At 48.6% G+C, this 23,397-nt stretch overlaps 1 protein-coding gene and 1 long non-coding RNA gene across 2 annotated transcripts in view; both read right to left on the bottom strand.

The window, feature by feature from the left end:
- Nucleotides 1–971: 971 nt before the first annotated feature.
- Nucleotides 972–23,397, bottom strand: part of ITSN1 (intersectin 1) — a 69,277-nt gene continuing 46,851 nt past the window's right edge. Inside the window, exons 26-37 of the mRNA XM_027637582.1 lie at nt 20,509–20,700; nt 13,085–13,206; nt 12,064–12,170; nt 10,798–10,981; nt 10,074–10,172; nt 9,098–9,265; nt 7,296–7,508; nt 6,662–6,783; nt 4,987–5,069; nt 4,807–4,890; nt 4,214–4,387; nt 972–3,160 (exon numbers count right to left, since the gene is read on the bottom strand). Coding sequence (XP_027493383.1) covers nt 3,012–3,160; nt 4,214–4,387; nt 4,807–4,890; nt 4,987–5,069; nt 6,662–6,783; nt 7,296–7,508; nt 9,098–9,265; nt 10,074–10,172; nt 10,798–10,981; nt 12,064–12,170; nt 13,085–13,206; nt 20,509–20,700 — 1,697 coding nt within the window. The 3' untranslated portion in view covers nt 972–3,011. The remainder of the gene's footprint in view (nt 3,161–4,213; nt 4,388–4,806; nt 4,891–4,986; nt 5,070–6,661; nt 6,784–7,295; nt 7,509–9,097; nt 9,266–10,073; nt 10,173–10,797; nt 10,982–12,063; nt 12,171–13,084; nt 13,207–20,508; nt 20,701–23,397) is intronic.
- The window catches only part of LOC113943162, a 491-nt gene continuing 363 nt past the window's right edge, over nt 23,270–23,397 (bottom strand). The window contains exon 2 of the long non-coding RNA XR_003526219.1: nt 23,270–23,390. This is a non-coding gene — a long non-coding RNA (uncharacterized LOC113943162). The remainder of the gene's footprint in view (nt 23,391–23,397) is intronic.

Genomic DNA, 23,397 nt, shown 5'->3' with positions numbered 1-23,397 from the left:
CACTTTGGCCTAACTGGAAAATGTCTGTAAGTAGAATTATTTCACCCAGGGTGACTGAGGAAACAAGACATTCACAGCAACTGAAATAAGGTGACCCGCAGGGGTGTGTGGGGGTGCTGAGGGTGTGGGGAGCGGGTTTGGGGGTCCCGGGGTGTGGGGAGCGGGTTTGGGGGTGCTGAGGGTGTGGGGAGAGGGTTTGGGGGTGCTGAGGGTGTGGGGAGAGGGTTTGGGGGTCCCGGGGTGTGGGGAGTGGATTTTGGGGGTCTCAGGGTGTGAGGAGTGGGTTTGGGGTCCCAAGGGAGCAGGTTTGTGGATCCCTGGGGTGTGGGGAGCGGATCTAGGGGTCTTGAGGGTGTGGGGAGCGGGTCTGGGGGCCCTCAGGGTGTGGGGAGTGGGTTTGGGGACCCTTAGAGTGTGGGGACCAGGTCTGGGGTTCCTCAAGATGTGGAGAGTGGGTCTGGGGGTCCTCAGGGTGTGGGGAGCGGGTTTTGGGGTCCCTGGGGTGGAGGGAGTGGATTTTGGGGTCCTGGGGTTTGGGGAGCGGGTTTGTGGATCCCTGGGGTGTGGGGAGCAGGTCTGGGGGCCCTCAGGGTGTGGGGAGCGGGTTTGGGGCTCCTCGGGGCTCAGGGGAGCAGCCAGCTAAAAAATAAGAAGTTAAAAAAGTAGTTTAAAAATGCCTATTCCGCAGACATCCTTCTCTCTAACCCAAACCAGTCCAGGAATCTGGGATTCCAGGACGCCCATGTCAGGGGTCACAGTCTGCAGCCCCCCTTCCAGCTCCTCGGGGCTCCTTCCAAGAACCTGCCCAGGGTTTCTGCGTTACAGCCACGGGCTTTTTGTCCCGTTTGTCTAATCAGGTGTTGCTGTCATTGATGCTGGTGAAATGACCCCAGCAAAAAGTGATGCTGCTTTTGAAACCCTGAAATAAATCTTCACCGTGTTGGCAGCTGAGTAAAATTAGGACAGCGATCAAAGGTTAGACAATGACATTTAATGTTACTCCAGTAATAGATTTTATCACTTTTCTTTAATCCTACCACAACAATGTGTATTTTCATATACATTATATTTCATAAAATGTCTTGATATGGAATTAGGAAAGCATGGGTTTAGTACTATTTACATATTTTAATTGAAACAATTTTCTTAACAACATTGAAAAATAGAAACTTAAAGTTCTCTAAATCGTGTTTTCAGCCAGTTAGTGGTAAACAAATGCATGCCTAGGAAGTTACACTCCCTCTAAAACGTGGTCAGTTGAAAGTTTCTAACTAAAGTGTGTATCTCTGTTTTGTTTCAAAAAATACATAAGTATGTCTGTCATTTCTGATACAAAATTCTACACTATCTTCAATAAATAAATAATAAAGCGATTCTGAAAAGTATGAAATGTAAACTTTGTTGTCCCTCCAACATACTTTTTTTTCTTTTTCTTCCCATTGCTTGAAACATTACAGTGGTCTTTTAGGAAATTATAATACACAGACACTTCCCAGCACAGTTTACACTTATTACCATACGGATCTACCTACCTGTTATGGATATATCCTAATTTCCTAATGGAAACCAATAAGACTTGTAGTGCTAGAGAACACCACCAACACAGGAGAGGTGGGAACCAGGACTGAAGGACATGCAAGGAACACCAAAACCCAACAACAGGCTCCACGAGAACGTTCACATGCGAATGACACAGGCTGGCACCTCCCATCCGGAATGAAGTCCTTACAAAAATACCAGTGGATGCGTGGCAGGGCATGAACAGAATGAATCCAAGCAGAACAAAGAGGAATTTGACTCTTGGGGCTCTTTTCCCTCTCGAGTCCAGACTCAGCAAAGCCCTTACGCGGGTGCTCCGGGGACACCAGACCTAAGTGCCCGCTTGGAGCCGGGGCTTTGCCAAACAGGGATGTGGGCCTGGACGTGTGTGTCCATGGAGCCAATGGACAGGGAAGCCCTGGCGCTCCCCAGGGTGACAAGGCTTTGGGGTTCCCCACTCTGCACCGTCCCAAGCTCTGTCTCTGGTCACATCCAGCACAGCCACCAACCTCTGGGAGCTGCTGCCCCGCTCCCATCACCCCTTGTCCCACACAGGTGAGCCCAGCACAGGCCAGTACCTGGGCACCACTGATTGCTTTGAAACCACACTCTGCGGGGTGGGAATTCCCTTCCTGAGCTGGAGCCGTGATTGTTTTTTCTTCCCCACTGCAGGTGACAGATCACCCACCTGGGCAGCAGCAGTAAAGGAGTATCCAAGTGGAACAGCAGGACACACAGAGCAGGGCTCTGTGCTTAACCCTTGGCTTCCTGTGCCAACATTTACAGTCCTGTGGACAACAGCAACTTCCAAAGGTACCGAGGGGGTGCACTCTTCTGGAGTGCAATTCATCTCTGTGCAGGAGGCCTGGACATCATTTATTTTCAGGGGCAATGCAAGTCATGAAGTGGTTTGTTAATAGAATTTTCTCTGTTTATAGATATAGACTATTTATTTTCTAAGTCTTTTCAGTACCATCATGAAGATCTTCAAAGATCTTCTTGCTGCGAAACTGCTCCTTCCATTCACGTCCCATTTACACCTCACTTTGCCGAGCAATAGGCACAGAATTCCTTCACGGGAAAACCCTGCAGAAAGCCTCCCAAACATCCCAACATTGCCTTCTCCATGGAAATTCAAGAGTAGGGCAACTGGAGCAAGCACAGCCACCTCTGTGGTTTGCCAGCCGTTCCCACCGGAGCTACAAGGAACAACAGGGTTGTTTCATCCACCCAGGAGACCAACTCCAAGTTCCACATTGAGAGATTGAGGGAGATCTCCTCACTAAACCGGGATTCGTGTTTTCAGTGAGAATTATCAAGGCACAAAGATGCTCCTGTTTGCTTTGATAACCCTCGGAGGTGTGAAGGGCGAGCAGTGGTTTCCTGCCACACCAGCCAGGACTCTGTGACAGCTCCCGCAGACCCCGACGGGCCGCGGTGACCTCGACCGAACGCCATCGGCCCCTGCCCTCCTACGGCTCGTCGAAGAGCTGCAGGTCCAGCCGCACCACGATCTCTCCCGTCGGCACTTCGTGCAGGAGGAGACACTTCGTGACCGGTCCCTTTGAACCCTGATCCTTCTTGATGTCTGCCACACGGATCTCTGTTCTGCCCAGGAAGTCTGGAAGGCAGAAAGAGGGAGCGCTCAGGAACGGCACAGCCGGGGTTTGCGGAAGGAACTAAACTTCCACCCCCCCAAGCAACAAAAGGAAGACACGAGTCTTCAGCCTGACTCTGGTTTTGCCCTTGATGAGGGCCAAAGGCTGCCAAGCTGCACAGAGGAGGGTTTAGCCAGACCATGTTACACAGCAGCAGCATTCCATGTAAATGTGTGGAAACCCCCCCTACGGAATTCACGGCTGCCTCACCCCAGTGACTTCTGGATTTTATGATATGTTAGAAAAAGGCCAAAAGCTGCTGCACAGTTAAACCTGAGTGTGAACCCTCTGGAGATGACAGAGCCAAGAAGTGCCTCGCAGCAACAACAAGGTCACCAGGCCAAGTGGTGCTGGCCATGGCAGTGCCAGTCCTATCCAAACACTGCCTGGGAGATTATGGCTCCAAAATACACTCGCTGATGCTCCATATGTTTATCCCAGGTTATGAAACTAGAATGAGAGAGGCTGTGGACTCCCCATCCCTGGAAATGTCCAAGGCCAGGTTGGATGGGGCTTGGAGCAACCTGGTCTAGTGGAAGGTGTCCCTGCCCATGGAAGGTGGTGGAACTAGGTGATCTTTAAGGCCCCTTCCAACCCAAACCATCCCATGATTCTACTGGGTTTGGAATCCTGGGTTCACCTTTGCCACTGTTCCTGCACATAACAGGAACTTGGAGGCATTTATCTTCCTCCTGCAGGAATCAATCTGTTTGCAAACAGCATCTAGAGTTTTTGGAGACTTAGCAGAGCTACAAATCACACTCTGGTTGTTGCCAAGTTGCACAAGAAAAGGAACTCCCAAAAACCAGAGAGAGATGGATTCTTTTTGCACTGATACCGGCACAACTCCACCGGGGAGCAAGGGTGAGCCATCTCCCAGTATGCAAAGGGGTTCAAATCTGGGGTATCTTTAAAAACCATCTTTCAACCCAACCCATTCCCTATGATTTCTGTCAGCAGGAATGCACCTCCTCAAAGCAGGAGATTGGAAAATCCCTCTGGCAGCCCCTACGCACCGTCCGGGGAGAACTGGTCCCGCTCGAACACCGTGATGCAGAGCACGTCCTGCTCCAGGTCCTTGATGAAGAACTGGCAGTTGGAATTCCACTTGGGGTTCAGGGTGTCCTGGATGGTCTTGGTGATGTGGCACTGGGAGCCCATGGTCACCTCGCAGTAGGGGTTACTCTTTCCTGGGACAAACAGAACAGTGTGATCCTCGTCCTCAATCTCCTTCCACTCCTACAGCCCTTGGGGTGGGAAAGACCTTGGCTTCACTGCCCTTGGGATGAACTCCAGGAACATCACAATGAACACACTGCTCCGCAGGGGGCTGAGCACCTTCTGCTCTTCCCTGCAGGACTTTGTGCCTTGTGATCCCTTAGGATATGGCTGACGTGGTGGGAACCAAGTCAGCCTGAAACAAACGCCTGACGCGGGACAACTGCAGGACAACAGCTGAGCTGCACAGAGTCACTGCTGCATATTTCACCTTCGTTAGACCCACATCATTGAGCAAAGCCGTGCTGGGGACAGAACCTCCTCCAGAGTCAGGTTGACAAGTGGGAATGTCCCTTTGATGGAGCACGTTGTGAGAAAGCCCAGCACTCACCATGGGACCTGCAGGGTTTCAGCTCGATGCCTTCCACCACGTTCACCATCAGCCTCCCGATGCCTGTTGCCCTTTGCGAGCGAACTGCGGTGAAACAGGAGAGAGAGAAAAGTCATCAAAGGATTTTCCTGCCCATGGACTTCTCCATAAAAGATGAAACCCCCTCATCCTATGCTGTACCTAAGTAGGCCTTTTCCCTCTTCTTCTTTTCAGTCTCTATGTAAAGTTCTGAAGCAGCTTTGATCTTCTGAACCCAGGCAGTCCTTCAGAAGGAAAGGAGAAAACAAAGTTGCAAAATGCCATTTCCGTTTTTCCCTGCTGGAGCACAGCAGGCAGAAAACTAAAGCTGTCCCTCCTTCCCAGCCAAGGCTCTGGCCCCACCCCAGCCTCTGCTGTCCCAGACCTCTCTGCCTGGAAGAGATCTTCCTGGAATTTATAGCACCTGCAGAAACAGAACCATCCCAAGCCAGCAGATCCCACCACACAAAGAAAGCTCAAGAGAACCACAAGCAGGAGCTACTTGGTGAGAAACCAAAAGGTAGAAAGAACAGGTTTGCTTTCACCAAGCCATTTGCTTTATTATAATGAACTTGTAGCCAGTAGGTACAAGACACCTGGGTTGCAGAGGTGGCCCCTTACCTTGATCCCTGAGGTTTCATCCTAAAATCCTTTGACCCTTGGGACATTTAAAACATAACTTGGGGGGTACATGGATGGTGAATGAGCACAGTGTCTTATGGGCCCTTCTGGGGAATCATTTCATCCTTAAGAATCAGAATTACCAAATATCCTGAATTGGACAGGACCCATAAGGATCACTGAGTCCAACCCCTGTTCCCAACAATCACACCATGTGCCTGGAAGAGACTGAGTGGAAAGACTGACAGAGGAAAAGGGTGGCAGAAGGGCTCCCCAGGGACCCCAAGGGTTTAGAAGAATTGCTGTGACACACAAGGGAGCCCAAGATCTGAGCCAAGGAAACATGGGGGAATCTCAAAGCTGTGGATCTGCTTCTGAACCCAGAATGAAGAGCTGCTGCTCCACAGCAGCACATGGCCTGGGTTGGGAGGGACCTTAAAGCCCATCCAGTCCCACCCCCTGCCACGGGCAGGGACACCTTCCACCAGCCCAGGGTGCTCCAAGCCCCATCCAACCTGGCCTTGGACACTTCCAGGGATCCAGGGGCAGCCACAGCCTCAAGATGTTTCCCACCTGGCACAACCAACACAATGTCTGCACTGTGGGGAGGGCTTTGCTGCACTTCCAGCTTTCAGTTTTTAACAAAAGTTACCTTTCAAGACCTTACATTGGGGAAGAGAAACCTTTTCAGTATAAATCAGTGTAGGCTTCTCTCTGTAAGCTCACCAGGGATAAAACCCATCAGCTCAGGTTTTAAGGTTGCCTTTCCTTTGACTTTTCCAGTCTGAACTGAACAAGATAAACTCACTGGGTTTAGTTTGGTAGGTTTTGCTTCAGATTCTAATTCTGACCTGTTCCTTGATCTCCTTCAACAGCCAAACAAATGCTGTCACTGCACAGACACACAGCTGGTAACAACAGAAGGCACAATTGCATCTTTTGGCTTCTTCACATTAACATAAAATGTTGTGAAATACGGCCTAAATATCCACCCTCCCAGATGTTTCATTCTTGCTGGAATTCAGGAAACATCACTGTTTCTCCCTGCTTTTCATACACTGACTATCACCATATTCCCAAGAAAAGGGAATTTTCCAGTCTTGTAAAAGAAACTGCTTGGAGACTGCTCTGCAAGTTTCCATCATAACCATTCCCATCACCCACTTGCACCAGACCTCACAAATTCAGCCCCAGCATGGCCTTTGGAGACTCTTACCTCTCATTAATGCTTTCAGCCCGGAGGGTGTAGACTCTGTCAATGTGGGAGATGTGGAAGATGGGCTCATCTCCAGAAGGGTCTGTGGGTAATTTTACCAGTACCTCGTTTAGAAAAATGGGCTGTAAAACATCAGGCAAAGCTAGAGTTGTACTGCACAACGTCTGAGCAGGCGCTTTCAACACAGAGCAAGTTACAACAGGTTTAGCTGAGCTGCCTCTGCCCTTCTGCCTCCCATCTGCCTTCAGATTAGATAATGGGAAAATTTTAAAAATTGGCAAAGACAGAGGTGCCTCCAGAGCCTGGAAACACTTGTCCTGGAGGAAGCCAGCAGGTTCCTGGAGCACAGCAATCCCTCCTTCCCCACAGACAGCAGCGAACGGCGCTCTCCCCGTTGCTGCCTGATACAAAAGTGACCCTTTGCTGGAGAGTTCTGTCCAAGCAAAACTTCAAAAGCATGTTTTGTTTTCTCTCTAAAGCACATGAACTTTCTCTCCACCAGTCCCAGCAATGCCCAGCGTATTCCAAAGCTTTCCAAGCTCTTCTCTGGGACGGTCTTGCCCACACCCCCAGCATGGAGCTGCTGCCCTGCACACGTGGCCTGTCACCGCCCCCATTTCAGAGAGGTACTTACAGTTTTGTACATTTTGTACTGCAGGTTAGACTTGGGGCTGAACACCTTGTCTGTGCCCGAGGAGCCAAGAGGTTTTATGATCTGAGTGAGGAGGAGGAAGTCGTTGAACAGAAAACCATAGAGCTCCTTGTTACTCTTGGCTTTATAGAGCTTCCCACTGTGCAGGAACTTGCGTGGTCCCAGGCAGTTTGTGACTGAGTTAAATACGAGTTGCTGCGAAAAGTAGAAGAAGAACAACAACGCACTGTATAAAGTGAAACAATCGGGGTCCCCCTGAAAGAGACCAGACACAGTTTTGAGTCCTGGGTTGGTCCTGAGCCGGCTCACAGGATGAGGAGCAGGACGAGCAGTGCAGGTCAGAAAAGGCTGCATGAAAAGTGACTTTAGGGGGGCCCATCATCACACAGGCACGGCCTGGGCACTCAGGGACAAGCCAAAAGCATCTGTGCCCCCTCCCCACGCACATGCAGCTCTGGGAGTGGAGCTGAGCTCACCAGGACCTGTCCTGGAGGAGCAGCAGCACCTCTGCCAGCGAACTCTCCAGAGCCTGGGCTTCCTTGACAAGGTCTGGACTTTGAATTGTGCTTGAATTTCACCCCCTAAAGCGCCCCAAAGGAATTCCAGGTAGCCCCAAACCCCGGGGCAGCTGCTGACACTGGAAGTGGTAGAATCACAGCCCCACCCAGGGGTTGTTACCACATGAGCAGGGTGTGGCCCTTCCCTAAAGCGCCATTTCCAGGTTTATTTTCACCAGGGGATGGTACAGTTCTTACCACCCTCACTGACTGACTGGGCAGCTGGATCAGGGCTGGCTCCTTTGACAGGCTGGAAACCCCTCAGACAGAAACTGGGGAAGGCTGCATTGCTCCTTCCCCCCAGCTGAGGCTGCTGCTGCTGCAGTTACTGTGGCAGAAGCAGCCAGAGAGTCTTTCAGGTTATAGATTTGGTGCTCTAGGGCCAGACATCACCCACAGAAGAAAAAAGCAGCCACTTTCCTTCAGGCAGTGGTTGTCCCACAGCTGAATGTGTCTTTGACCCTTCTGACCTTGTCACACTCATCTTTCTCCTAAAACAGTCAGATTTCCTGAGGTGAAATACAATTTTCTTCTAGTTTGTAAACCAACCAGTGCTTGTTATTTTTTTTACCTTCTAGAACTGACAACTTGGTGCATACTTTGAAAGTCAAGTTGTGATCTGTCTGCCTCTGTTATTGCCACCAACACAGGAAGGCCATCAAAACATGACCCCTCACTTTGCAGGACATACAGGCACAATGTTTTCATTACAGTTTCTAGTGAAACTTAGCATGTTACCTGGAAAAATAACATGGAATGGGAGGCAGGGATTCTCTCTGTAAAGTCTCCAGAGAGACTTGATCAGTATTCTTGAGTTTTCAAACATACACAAAGCTTTACCACAGAAAATCTGTTCTGTGATCACTTTTAAAGCATTCCAAAATGGTCAGGAATAGCTTTGGGATGGGACACAGCAGTTCCACAACCACTGTGCTCTAAAGAACTATGAAAGTGGAAAGCTGTGGTTGAAAACTGCAGCACTGAACCTGGGACTAGTCCAGAGCCAGGCAACAAAGCAGGATCTACCATGGGGAAGGCAAGAACACGAGCAGCAAAAAGGGTCACGTGCAGGAGTGAGAGGGAGACAAGGGAGGGCGAAAACAAAGCACTGGGGATTGTGAGACTGGCTCAGTCCCACTCTTTGCCCTGGATGCAGTGCCATGAGTGAGCTGTGGGTTATTCCCGGGGTTGCCCACGTGTGCAGGTCCCTGGGGAGCCCCGGTTTACCTCGGAGAGGCCCTCACACTGCACGTGGGCCTGGATCCACTCCAGCCTGTCCGAGTTCTCCTTCTCGCGCACGCCCTCGTTGACCTGGGAGCACAGCTCCTCGGCCTTCTCCAGGGCGTGCTTCAGGTGGCTGTGGTCAGGGTGGTTCTCAGGAGTGTTCTCTATTATCTGCAGAGACACAACACACATCATCAGGCTCCCCTGTCTCCTGCAGTCCAGCTGTATCTGTGCTGTCAACCCCACGCTTCCATCCTAGGGCTTCATTTCTGTCAGAGCCAGGCAATACCTTCCAAATATTTCCCCTCCTTGACAGATGTGAGAAAAAGGAGACAAACACTATTTGGGAAGTGCTGGGATGAATCCCTGGCTGCACAGCCGTTGCATCAGGACACTGCTGACTCCTCTGACACAAGGACACACATTCCAGCCAAACACAGAAATAATGGCCACAACTCTTTAAGGAACCTCTTGCCAACATCCAATTTGTAGCCCTTTCCTTGGAAAGCCTTGGGCCAGGTTCAGTGGCATTATTTGGGATGGTCAGTGTTAGGCAGCAAATAAGAGTTAGGAAAGGGTTGTAAGTTATCTAGCAGTGTCAAAGGATGGGAACCTGCAGGAATTTGGCTTCCAGGCTTCCCCACCGTGTCATTTCCCAGCCTACGGGGAGGGAAAGGGAAATTTGAGCACAAGCTTGACTCCTGTTATCAGAATCTGAAGTTTTCCTTCAACATTCACTGCCTTGTGGTTCTTTGGGTGCAAGTCTCACCTCTGCTTCAAATGGAAACACCAAGTTGTGCTGAAGCCCAAGGAATTACCCCATTTTCTGTAGTTGGATCAAATATTAAAGGACACCCCCCCCATACCCCAGCACATCAGACATCCCACAGTGACAAAGCCCGACACAAACAGGGACACTCCCCTGTAATGAAGCTCTAAGCCAAGCAGCAGCAACCCCCCAGGCGTGCACAGGACGTACGTTTTTAATGATTAGTGGGTATCTGGTTACCCGTTGCATAGGCTTTAGCAGAAAACTGGAGAGTGGCATTCCTTTACAGCGAGGATCCATTGCCAACCTCTGAAACACCAGAGAGGTAAAACCTGGTTAGTCACGTGGTTTAAACCTGGGAAAACGAGCTCCTCCAAGAAAGGAAAAGGCAATAAATGAGCACCAATCCTCGGCTGAATCTGGGCTGAGCTCGCAGGACAGCACAGGGGAATTCCTTGTGCTTTTCCAACAGATCATCACCTGCCCTGTCTGGGTAAGAATCCCAGAATCACCAAGGCTGGCAGAGCCCTTCAGGATCATCCAGTCCCACCCCAGCACCACCAGGATCATCCCGAATCCATGTCCCCAAGGGCCACATCCAGACACCTCAGGAGCACTCCCAGACACAGGGACTCCACCACCTCCCTGGGACACTTATTCCAAGGCCTGACCACTCCCTGTCAGGGGGTTGCAGAGCCAGAAGGTCCCCCCTGAGCCTCCTTTTCTCCAGGCTGAGCCCCCCCAGCTCCCTCAGCCCCTCCTGCTGCTCCAGCCCCTTCCCAGCTTTGCTCCCTTCCCTGCACACTCTCCAGCCCCTCCGTGTCTCTTCTCAAGCGAGGAGCCCAAAACTGAACCCCCCACTCCAGGTGCGGCCTCGTTCAGCCAAAGGAAAAGCTCCGTGTCCCGAATTCCCGGGGGTCGCCCCCGCTCTTACTTTGACGAACTCCTTGAACTCGGGCACCTCGTCCGTCTTCTGCTGGATGAGGGCGGCCCCGTTGAGCTGGCAGCTGCAGAACCTGATGTAGGGCTGCATGTGGGGCAGCTGGGCCGTCAGGATGTCCCCGATCATCTTCACCGGCATCTTCTCCCCGGACATCTTCTTGCGCACCCGCAGGGCCCTGCAACGCCAGGTCAGAGCCGACATGAAAAGGGAAGGTAATTTTCCCTTTCTGTCAGTTTAGAAAGAGAGGGATGGACGTGTGGGAGAGGGAGGGATAAAAACCATTGCTCTGAGCTCAAAGCTGCTTGTCCAGGTTTTAGCCTGGTTTCCTGAGGGAAGGAGGTTTGTTGTCATTTGTTCTGTCGCTGCCATAACTCTTCAACTCCTGGGCCATTTTCAAAAGGTTTTACGAAAAACAGGAGATATCACAGAGGTGTAAAATCCCCAGAAGTTCAATGCAAATTAGGGAAAAAATGAACTTTATTAATCCTCCTGCTTATCAAGGTCCAGGTTTAACTCCACCCTCGCTCAGTCTCTCTGGCAGTGACCAGGTGAGCAGCCTGCAAACCAGCCACAGCATTCCCTGTGTCCTGCTGGAGCAGAGGGATGGCTGAGGGAGGAATTGGATCCATCAGAGGCCACGAAGAATGAGGGGAGGGATAAGAGTGGAGTCTCATGGCAGGGAGTTGGGGTTGGAGCAGCTGGAGCCTTTGGGAGGAAGGTCCTCTGGACACAAATCCATGGGGAACCAGGCTCTGGTGGTGCTGCTTCTTCCCCATCAGCACATTCAGGTGCTGTAACCCTACACTAATTAAGGCCACACTAATTAATGGAATGCATCAGCCAGCTCGGAATAAGAGAGGCAGAGGCTGCTGTGCCTTAGTTTTCATCCATGGATAACAGGACTGGAAGTGGGTGTGGGCTGGGACAGAGGAGGGAAAAGTCTATGACAGGGCTGGGGGAAGCCTTGGCAAATCCTGCTTTTCAGAGGAGAGCAGGGTCTGCCCTCTGGAGCACGTGGACAAGAAGAAAGTAAGTGCAAATATTTACTCAGCAAAGAACTGCTGGTTTTTTCCCAACAACAACAACAAAGTCACAGCAAACACTGTCCATATTTTGCTTTTCCCACAAGGAGAAACATGTGGCCCTTTTGGTTCTGATCTGTGTGCATGGTAAATGTTTTCCTGCAGCTGAAAGGAGGAGCAGGGCAGAGGCCCAGGGTCTTGTTATTGCCAAGTATGGGGGAAAAACCCAACTTACTTCAGTAGTTTTATATTGCACATAATCAGCTCCTTCCAGTTAACAAAAATCATGGCAACTTCTTTTTCTGTGAGCAGCTCAGATTCCAGGAGTGGCTTCTGGAAGATCTGGAGGGTCAGAAAATGAAGCTGTTTAGAATGAACATGTATGACCCAAGTGACTGAGGCTGATTTGGCCCATTTCCTTAGGGAGGAGGGGAGAAAACTTGCCCTCAGGGCAGCACTTGTCCCTCAGTGGGACAGAATTCCACCCTGCTCCATGTCCCAGACATCCCCTGTGTTCCCTGAGAACGGCTGAGACTGAGGGGAGACCTCAGAGATGTGAGGGGCACATGGCTTTAACAGGGAATACTCTGAGTTTGTGTTGCTGGTGGTGTTCATTCAGATCTGGAGAACCTGTTTGAAACTTGGGAATGTCAATTCTGATCTGGATAATCTGTTTAAAACTGGGGAATTTTACAGAGAGGTCTCCTGCAGAAGATCTCAGGAGTTCTTAGATAAAACACCTGAAATATGTTTTCCTTTGGACTCTTTTATGGAAGTTCTGATTTCTCTCAGGGTGTTTCAGGTTTGCATATCTCAACCTCTTCTTCAAAACAGGGCTTTGCTTCTCTGTCAGAAGGATTGTCTGAGCTAATTCTATTTTTTCCTACGTCAGGGATGTCCCTTGGAACACGTTAGGCAAACCACAGTAAGTGATAACTCAGGGCCACCGTGGCCGTGGAAAATGGGCTTCCTTTCAGGGCATCCATTTCAGTTCAAGGACTTGTACACGAAAAATCTACACTGAGAATCAGGAGCTTTGCTAAAATGACACTTCAAACATCAGCGTTTTGGTGATGGTCACACCAGGGCTCAACACGAGCTGCACCCGCACATGGATCTCTAAATAAATAAATGTAAAGGGCAGTTTAACACAGCTCATCCCAAGGAAGCCAAGCCCAGCAGGGACACACAGTAGTTTGCCACCATGAAATGTTGATTTGGTTCCAAAGGGGAGGGATTCAGGGGCTCTGCCTCACCTCTGTGACCAGCTGCAGGTCGGTGACGTAGTTCTCCTCAGTGACGATGAGCTCGTGGATGTAGCCCTGCCTCTTCCTCTCCGTGGGAGTCAGCATGTCCAGCAGGTGCAGGTCTGCACACCCTGGAAAACACAACAGGATCCCGGGTTTTACTGCTGGTCACTGACAAAGTGCCTCAGAGCTGGAGCAGGGACAGCACCACTGACCAGGAGCTGTGCCTGTCCTGGTCACTCATTCCCAGGTAACGACACAACCTCAGCAGTGCTTCCCCTCTCAGGGACTCACAGCACTGTTGGAACACCTTTCTTTAACAAAGGCCATCTCCAAGTGTGAACTTTCCCCTGGTGGCCAAGCTTTAAAGGCCCCCTCAGTGCCACCTGCCCATTCCCAGCCTCACCATCCCCCTGAGCTGTGTCCTTCCACCAGAGCCCAAACCAACCCCACAGATGGCTGGTAACAAAAATGGGGGCAAAAACTTCCCGTGGTGGGAAGAAACTGCAGAGACATCCCAGGAGGGGAGAGGATTAGGGAAGAGCTGCAGTGACCACAACGCTCTGATGGCACTTTGGAGTGACACGTGAACCCTCAGCTCACGGACACTCTGAATTCCAGGGTCTCCTTTATCCTCCTCGTCAGGGAAATCTCACTCAAGAAGGTGCTGCAGAGCTTATTTGCTTCTTCCCACTTAAAAATTAAATTAAAAAATTAATTCATTAAAAATTGCTTCTGAATATTTGAAGGACTAAATATCTGAAGGTCTTTGGAGACCCCTCAGATTTCCCAAATTTCCAGGCCAAGGCAAAGGGGTCAATTTTGTTCTCCTTTAGAAGCACAGGAAAAGGTTGTCACTAAGAACTCACTTCCATCAGCTTTGTCCTTTAATTGTTGTAAATCACCTCCAGTCCAGATGGGAGAACTTTCCTACAAATTCTACAATCTCAAATTTTATTTTCTATTCCAAATTAGACAGAACATTTAATCCTTTTTTTTTTTCTGGAGGCCATTACTTTTCAGGTGAGTTTAATGCAATTCTTCTGAGACTGGAACACAGAATGTTGTCTTCCAGTTTTCACCAGTTTTACTACTTTTTGGCATGAAATACGACACATTTCAAAAAAGCAAAGGTGATTTCAAACAGGGGAAAAACCTTTTGCTGTTTAAATGATCTATTTCAACTATTTTTACACCACCAAAAATCTCCAGTTTAATTCTTTCCCTCACCCCTCATCAAAGTCTGGGAAAATTCAGTATATTCCCCATGGAAACAAAATTTCCCTATGGACACAACAGACCCTGGACAACTCTTCCAGTTCTTTGCATACAAAGTTAATATTTAGGGAGTATTTCCTGCATTTTCAGCTTCCTGAATTAACTCAGGAGCTCAGACTGTGCCACTAAAAAGGTCCTCATGTATCCCCCTGATTTTCATGGAATGCCGTCACCTGCTGCTTTAACTAATCCGTGCCCCTGAAAAGGGAATGAGAGATTTGACTTAAAAATTAACAAAAACACCCCGAAACCAAACCAGACAAACCCAGAAAAGTAGATACAGACACTCAAGGTTGTTTCCTCCCTGATTCTGAAGCTGGGAAGGGATCAGACTGGCAGCAGGCACTGATAATGATCCCTTGGGATTCAGGACAATTGAAACTGAATTGGAACTTGGCTTGAAATGAAGAGCAGGTCTGGAGAATTATCATTTTTATGCCAAAAGAAGCAAATTTTGGCCCATCACAAAAGCCACGAGTTTCACTTCTGTTCAGTAAATGCCTGGTTTCAGAGCAGTTTCTTTGGTATCAGGTAAATCAGAGGTTTGAGGAGCAGAACCAGTTCTCCTCATGCATGGTTGGCTTCATGAAAAGTGAGCCAAGGGTTTAATTCTTTTTCCCTTCAGAATTTACTGTTCAAAGAACCCCATGACCTTGGCTTGAAGGGCTGTGTCCAACCACCAGCCTTGCAGAGGAGGCACTGACACCCTGAACAAGGAAATATTTTAGCAGCTCCTTTGACAGCTGGGATGCAAATGGGCTGCTCTGAACTGCAACAAATGGTCTCCTCTTGAACAACAAACATTTGGGGAAAATGGCCCAAATCTGAGCAGAATGTGCAGGACAGACTTTCCTGATGAGGGACTTTCTTCCTGAGGTGCACAAGTACTGAGATTTTTCTTGTCTTTGGAATAAAACCACTGAGGAAAAACTGGGTTCCTTTCCAAGTGGAAATGTCAGGGCTCATTTTTCATGGATGCCAAAGTACTTTCATGAACATCTGAATCCCACTAATCACAGAATCATGGAATGCCTTGGGTTGGAAGGGACCTTTAATATCACCCAGTTCCCACCCCCTGCCATGGGCAGGGACACCTTCCACCAGCCCAGGGTGCTCCAAGCCCCGTCCAACCTGGCCTGGGACACTTCCAGGGATCCAGGGGCAGCCACAGCTTCTCTGGGCAGTTCTTTGCTACAATCAGAGTCAGGAAAGGCTGGGAAATGACAATGGATAACTTGGAATCACCAGCACAACTCCACCTGCACACCCCCCTGGGCTGGTGGAATCACCCCCTCTGTAAGTGTTCAAAACGTGTGGATGTGGCACTTGGGGATGTGGTTTGATGGTGGACATGGTGGGGGGGGGTTGATGGTGGGACTGGATGTCATCCTAAAGGTCTTTTCCAACCTTAATGATTCCATGATTCGATGTTTCTACTGAGCCCTTTCCAGAGTCTGCTTGGGGAGAACAAAATCCTCCGTGTGAGGGCACAGAAACACAAACCAGCAGTTAACTCGGCCCTGGCTTGGTTTCTAACACATCAGGTCACTTAAATCTCACCTCTGAATTATGAGCCCTGAGCACTGATGGCCAGAACCAGCAAATGAGCCACGAGCAGAGCCACAGATCCAGGGCCAAGGAACTGCCCAGCCCAATTCTCCGTGGTCCTGCCACAACAATCAAGGGGCTGGACAGGCTTTTCACTTGGGATCAGGAATGTGGGAGCTAAATCAAGTATTCTGTGTGTTCTAACCTTTTATCAAACAATATTTTATTGGTTTTTCCCTTTCCTGGGCAGCCCTCCAGCCATTGCTGGGAACAGGGACAGGACCCAGGGAAGGGCTGGAGCTGGGACAGGGCAGGCTCAGGGTGGATCTCAGCACAAGGTTCTTCCCCCAGAGGGTGTTGGGCACTGACCAGGCTCCCCAGGGCAGTGGGCACGGCCCCAAGGCTGCCAGAGCTCCAGGAGGGTTTGGACAATGCTCTGAGGGACAGGGGGGAGTGTTGGGGTGTCCTCAGCACTCCCTGCTCAGCTAAGGAGCAGTTTGTTATTTGCTGTTTGTGTCAATTCATCTGATTCAATAATATTTGGGGAGTATTGTCCCTGAATTTGGTGGAATTGTCTAAAATAAAGTTTAAAATAAGGCTCTCATTGTCATCAGAAGAGACTGCACAGAAGCTGCTCTTTGCCCAGAAATCAAAGAGCCAGAGCCAGCACAGAGCACTACAGAGGGCTTTGGAACCAGAGGCCACAACCAGAATTAGTTATTTTGGTTCTGGTAACACAATGTGTGCAGTGAGCTCACGGGGACAGCAAGTGATGCCACTGAAACTCCAGCAGGACTGAGGTTTAAATAAAACTGATCCTGACAAACCCACATTTCAGACTCTGAGTTGTTTTGGACAGATTTCAAGTATTGACAGAGATATGAACAAATTCCCTGAAAGAACATCCATGGGAATTTTTTGAGTTGAATACAGAGGGAATACAGCAAAAACTGTGAAGAGCAAAATCCCCCAGCACTGGGAGTGGTCTGTAAATCCAGTCTCCTCATCCCTTCAGGGGCAGCTCCTGTACCCAGGACATGGCAGTGAACATAAAGAAGGAATTCACAGAATCCCAGGATGGTTTGGGTTGGGAGGGACCTTAAAGATCATCTCCAACCCCTTGGACACCTTCCACCAGCCCAGGTTGCTCCAAGCCCCGTCCAACCTGGCCTTGGACACTTCCAGGGATCCAGGGGCAGCCACAGCTTCTCTGGGCAATTACTGTCATACTCCCTTTCTCATAAATATATATATATATACACATATATATACACACAGAGAAAGAAAAATCCAGAAAGGGAAAGGAGTCAGTGCAGACTCTTGTTCCCTAAGGCTCAGGGAATCCCTGACAGTGAGGAAGATGGAACACTCCCCTGCCAAGCTATAGGAGCACACCTGGAATCATGGAGAAACATCACAGGCATTCCAACAATGTCACTGTAAATCACAGCTGAGTATCTTTGGCTGGGACATGTTCAGTGATGGGATTTTACACTTCTCTGCCTGAGGGTCCTGGCACAACACAGCCCAGTGTCTCCTGTGCTTCAGGCTGGAACACCAGGAGGAATTTGCTGCTGGAAAGGGTGGTGAGGCCTTGGCAGGGGCTGCCCAGGGAGGTTTGGAGTGCCCAGCCCTGGAGGTGTCCCAGGAAGGCCTGGCCATGGCACTCAGTGCTCTGGGCTGGGGGACAAGGTGGGGATGGGGCACAGGGGGGATCCATGGGCTGGGAGAAACCTGTTAAAAACATCCTCCTGCAGGAGATTGTAAGAGCTTTATTTTTCTTCTCACTTGAAGTAATGAGAAAGAAAAAAGCAGCACCTGAATCCCCCCCAGCTGAAGTATTGCAAATTTTTCCCTACATATTCACTATATATTCACTCCACAGTCAATATATATTCACTAAATTCAATGTACATTCACTGTATATTTATGGGCTGAAGCCATAAAACCCAAAAAGCCCCTCAGGAGAAATGCTTTTAGTCAAGTGAATTTTTCAACCCCACAGCTCAGTGTGGGAAAACAGAGACATCCTGTCTTTCCAATGACATTTAATGCACAAAACATTGACAGAGTGGGGTCCAATCTGGCTCCATCCTCCTCAGTGAGCAAAGCAACGGGCCCTGAAAATCCCAGGAATGAGCTGCTGTTCCATTCCTGCAGCATGATGGAGAAGAATTATTTTTTTTTTTATGGTAGAAATGAAAAATTTGTGCCTGTTAAATACTATCCTGAAAAAATTTGCGCCCATTAAACACTATCCTAATGAAAAGTTTGTGTCTGTTAAATACGACCCTAAAAAGGAGGAGGATCTTTGCAACTGTGCATGTTTTCAGAGTAAAACACAAAGCCCAAATCCAGGTGAACCCATGGGAAAACAAGGAAGGATATTTCATTTATCTACCTGCATAGTACAAAAAAAAAAAAAAAAAAATCAACGGATTTGTATCAGGTAGAGACCCTGGAATAGGGAATCACAGAATCCCAGGATCTCCTGAGCTGGAGGGACCCCCAGGGATCATCGAGTCCAACCCCTGGCCCTGCCCAGGACACCCCAACAAACCCACCACGAGCAATAATGTTGCAGATAATGATCAGTCTGATTAATTATATTTAAATAATACTCAGAGTGTCACTGTGAAGTGAAAAGGGCTTTCCAGGCTGTTCTGGTGGCAAATCCATCCACGCTCCAGTGCCCCGGGGTGGCCCCGGGGTGAGGCAGCAACGAGACAACAAACACGGGTGGGTCTGTCTTTTATACCAAGGATTTAATTCTCTATACATGGAACTAATTTTAAAGGCTGTATTACAGTTGTTAAAGCTGCAGGTTTTTATATATTTATATAATTTACATTCATAGTGATGAAATACTGAAGTGCAATTGAATGAGGAGCTTCACTTGTCCCTTGCACCGCAGGACGGGTCGGGAGGAGGGAGCTGGGAAGGGGTGGGAATGCTGCCAGCAGGGAGTTCAGGAATAAATGAAATACATAACCAGGGCATAACTAAATGGGAAATCATTAGTAAAGGGCTACATTGTGCTTGAGGCATTGGGAGGAGAGCACTGACAGCACCAGGAATTCCATCAGGAACTAACACGGCTTAGCTACAGCACATCTACAGCAACTCCACTGTAAGCTCCATTTAATATTAATTTGTATAAACTCCACAGTCTAAGTTTAAAAAAATGTAAACATTGGAAATTAATTGCAGGGAGATAGTTCTATACATTCTTTGTTGTCAGGAAAACGACTCGTTCGAAAGGTGTTGTTCCAGAGCAAAGCAAAACTGGGAAATCCAAGAGGTTCCTTCTCCACTCCCACATGGATGAGCATCAGATCATTTCTGACACGAAAATGCAACGAACCAAACGGAGACAACACAAACCAGGGTGTTTTCTAACTGTTTGCAGCTACAAGTAATGTGCAAAATAAAATTAACACAACTGGGTAAAACATTTTGCAAGTTCGTCTCTCTTGCACCTGGGGGGAGTTTCCCCCCTCCACATTGGGTTACACACTCAACAAGGAACACCTGATACAAACAGTACAATAACCACAACAAAATACCTGGCGTTGGGCACATTGAACTCATTTTAACTCCTTCTGGTCTTTTGTCATTAAAAAAAAAAAAAGAAAAATAAAAGAAAGTAACAGGAAAAAAAAAAAGACATATTGACAACACTGGACAAGTGAACAATAAAAAAGAAAGATACATAAAGTCTCCAATTCATGGACATTTGGAACAATTTTAATAGCACATGCAGCATTCCTTGATAGTGGGTCTTTTTGCACAACCAAAATTGCAATGAAGAAATTTAATTTATGCTTTTCCTTCCAAAGGCTAAAATATATCTTTTTAAAAAATAATTGTTTTAAAACTACCCAAAGCACCTGTGCAAAGGTGGAAACATTAGTTTGGTAACTCTGAAAGCCACAAAAGGACCCACTATCCTCTGATTTTTATTATTGTTTTTTTTTTTAATTTTATTTTTTTTGTGTGTGTGTGTGGTTTTGTGTTTTGTTTCGTTTTGTTTTTTTGAATAATTGATTTTGCATCTATCTGCAGGTCATGAACTCAACCATTGCGATTCCATGCAACTAATGGAAAAATGAGGTAAAACTGCTCTGCAGTGTGTTCTTCTACTCAGAAGGCAGTAGATGATCATGCTGGAAGCCACATGATCAAGGCTGCATCTCCCATCATCCCTCTGGGCAGTGTTATGGGATAGTGGGTCTCTTTGAGGACTTTCAAGCCTGAGTGGGGGATGGACAACATATGATTCCTAGAAAAAGGAGGAAAACAACACATAAGCAAAACAAAACAATGAGCAAATTCAAGCAAGGAAAATGAGTCAGGCGTGTCGAGGGCATGGAGCAAAAATGATCAGGGAGGGGAGGGAAGGGAGGGGAGGGGGGAAAACATGCCAGGGATGGGGGGGGGGGGGGGGGGGGATGGGAACTGAAAATAAAACAACACAAAGGTTTGCGCTACTGGAAGGTCTTCAAAGAGACTCGGCCAAGGGCACAGAGGGGCAGTGGGGCCTGCAGACCTCGGAGCCAGCAATGCTGCATGTTTGACCTCAGAGAGCACAGAGACAGGGCACTCACACTGCTGGCTGGGGTCCGTGTCCGTGGTCAGCTTCACGTAGTTGGAGGGGAAGAGCCCCACGTGGCCGTTGACCTCCCCCTTCCACCAGTCGGGGTCCTCCCTGTTGAGCACGGTGATGATCTGCCCCTTGCTGAAGGCCAGCTCGTCGTCGTTCTGCGCCGTGTAGTCGTACATGCCGATCACCTGGCACACTGAACACAGCCCTGTCAGCCCCTGAGGCACCAGGGACCCCCCAACCACAACCAGGGACACCCCTGGCCCTGCCCAGGACACCCCAACACTCCCCCCTGTCCCTCAGAGCATTGTCCAAACCCTCCTGGAGCTCTGGCAGCCTTGGGGCCGTGCCCACTGCCCTGGGGAGCCTGGGCAGTGCCCACCACCCTCTGGGGGAAGAACCTTGTCCTGACATCCACCCTGAGCCTGCCCAAGGGCACAAAACAGCCACAAACTCTGCTCTTGGCCCAGCACAGCCCCGAGATCCTGCTCTGCCCCAGCCCAGCCTGACCCCTCCTGCCCATCCCGGGGCTCAGCTCAGCCCTCCCCAAACTGGCTCCAGGTCATTTGAAGACCCGAAGAGTTTCATGGATTACACAGACTGGTTTGGGTTGGGAGGGACCTTAAAGCTCAAGTGACCTGGACCAGGGCCTCCCCACCCTCCCAGCCAGGAATTCCTTCCCAATATCCCATCTATCCCTGCCCTCTGGCACTGGGAAGCCATTCCCTGTGTCCTGTCCCTCCATCCCTTGTCCCCAGTCCCTCTCCAGCTCTCCTGGAGCCCCTTTAGGCCCTGGAAGGGGCTCTCAGCTCTCCCTGGAGCCTTCTCTTCTCCAGGTGAACCCCCCCAGCTCTCCCAGCCTGGCTCCACAGGGGAACTTTGTCTGGAAATGCCCAACAGTGGAAGAAGATTGAAAAAATGCGTAGTAAAAAGTCAAACCCTTCAAGGACATTGGCCTTCTACTGACAGCTCCCTTTTGCTTTATAACTACAGTTTTTTCCTAAAAAGCATCCGTTTATAAAAAGTGCATTCTGCATCTTCAGCAACCTGTTCTGAAAAGCAGAATCCCAGAATGGGTTGGGTTGGGAAGGACCTCAAAGCCCACCCAGTGCCACCCCCTGCCATGGGCAGGGACACCTTCCACCAACCCAAGTTGCTCCAAGCCCCATCCAACCTGGCCTGGAACATCTCATCAGGAGTGGTGGGTGGGCAGGAAAACCTGGGAAACATTTGAAATTCTGGTATCTGAAGCTCCCTAATCCAAGAGGAAGCCAGTGGTGATGTCCCTGCAGCCTCACAGAGGTGTCTGGCACACAGAAATCTTGGAAAAGAGGAGAGGAACAAGGAGCCTCCCAGGCCATCCCGGCTGCCCCTCAGCTGCTCCTGCTCCATCCCAGCAGAGCACCTTCCCTGGCTCTCTGAAGCACCAGGACTTTTATGGAAATAAATAGTTTCCTCAATTTCTCTCTGTTTTCTCTGGCCAAGCCACAGGACTGCTGGTATTTTCCCACCAGACATAAGACTTCTATTACTGAGCCTTTCTGGCAGGTTCTCTCCATTGGATTAATCCTAAAATTTGCTTTTATTTTCACTCTTGTACTCAGCCAGGAACTTATTTTAATCTGCCAAAAAGCTCCTCTCTTTTTTATTCAATTATGATTTAATCAAGATTTCGATGCTCTGCAGGCAATGAAAAAAGGGTTTAAAACTTCACTGTGTAAAATTTACCACGTGGGAAAAGCCCAAGACTGTCAGACCTGAAATAATTTCAAAAATGTTTATAAATGTATATAAATTCCCATCGTGTTGCCTGGTAAAAGTTTGTGTCTCGATGCTGACTCACCATTTTAACCCCAAATTTATGATGGTTTTGGGAAGACTGATTTTCTGCATCTTTAGATTTCTATCAGAGGAGCCAGAGAGCACCAGTTAGAGAAACATGGAATCATGGAATATGATCCTCAGGGTCCTTTTCCAACTCAACCATTCTGTGATTCCATGAAAAATCTCACAGTCTGTTGCTTTTGTGTCGTTTCCTAAACCTTAAAATACAGAAAAAAGCTCCATCTCCAGGGAGCATTTCCCACTCCCCCTCAGGAAAAAGGGAAGGCTCTGAAGGGGAGGTGTTTCAGTGCCAAAAAAACTCTAAAACCCCTAAAAAACCCCCCTCTAAAGCTCTCAAAACTGCTCTACTCTACGAGAAATAAACAATGGGTTTTTACAAATGTATCACAAAGTTGTGAGATATCCAAGTTCCAAACTGGACCTGGGTATCAGGGTCTTTTTCAGCCAGATAAGGGAAATATAAAAGTTCCTAAAAAATGAAAATCTTTCAGGGCCACGTGGAAATTTTGTACACAGGGGTTTCTTTTCTCTCTTTGGGCTCAGAACCAGGGAAGGTCCATCATTTTTGACAGAGGATGCCCAGCAGCCAATTGGAAGGAAGGGAAAGCCCTTTTTTCAGAGGAGAGAAACCTTTTTAGGCAAAAATGAATACATTAAACTTATCTGAAAAAGGGGTGGGATTTTGTGAAACTATAAAATGTATGGAATTTAAATCCTAAGGGTCTTCTTCCCCAAAAATCTCGGTGAGAGAAAGACCCAGCGTGCTGAATAAATCCTCTGTTTCACGAGTCTATGCCATCTTTCTAAATTCTAAAGAGGAATTTTAGGCAAAAATTAATATATTAAACTTATCTGAAAAAGGGGTGGGATTTTGTGAAACTATAAAATGTATGAGATTTAAACCCAAAGGGTCTTTATCCCCGAAAAACTCGGTGAGAGAAAGACCCAGCGCGCTGGATAAATCCCTTGTTTCACGAGTTTATGCCATCTTTCTAAATTCTAAAGAGGAATTTTAGGCAAAAATTAATATATTAAACTTATCTGAAAA

Source organism: Corapipo altera, unplaced genomic scaffold, assembly GCF_003945725.1.
Source record: "Corapipo altera isolate COAL_440 unplaced genomic scaffold, ASM394572v1 0, whole genome shotgun sequence".
NCBI classification, from domain to species: domain Eukaryota; kingdom Metazoa; phylum Chordata; class Aves; order Passeriformes; family Pipridae; genus Corapipo; species Corapipo altera.
The sequence above is the reverse complement of the archived record's forward strand: the minus strand, read 5'-3'. Positions and strand labels throughout refer to the sequence as shown.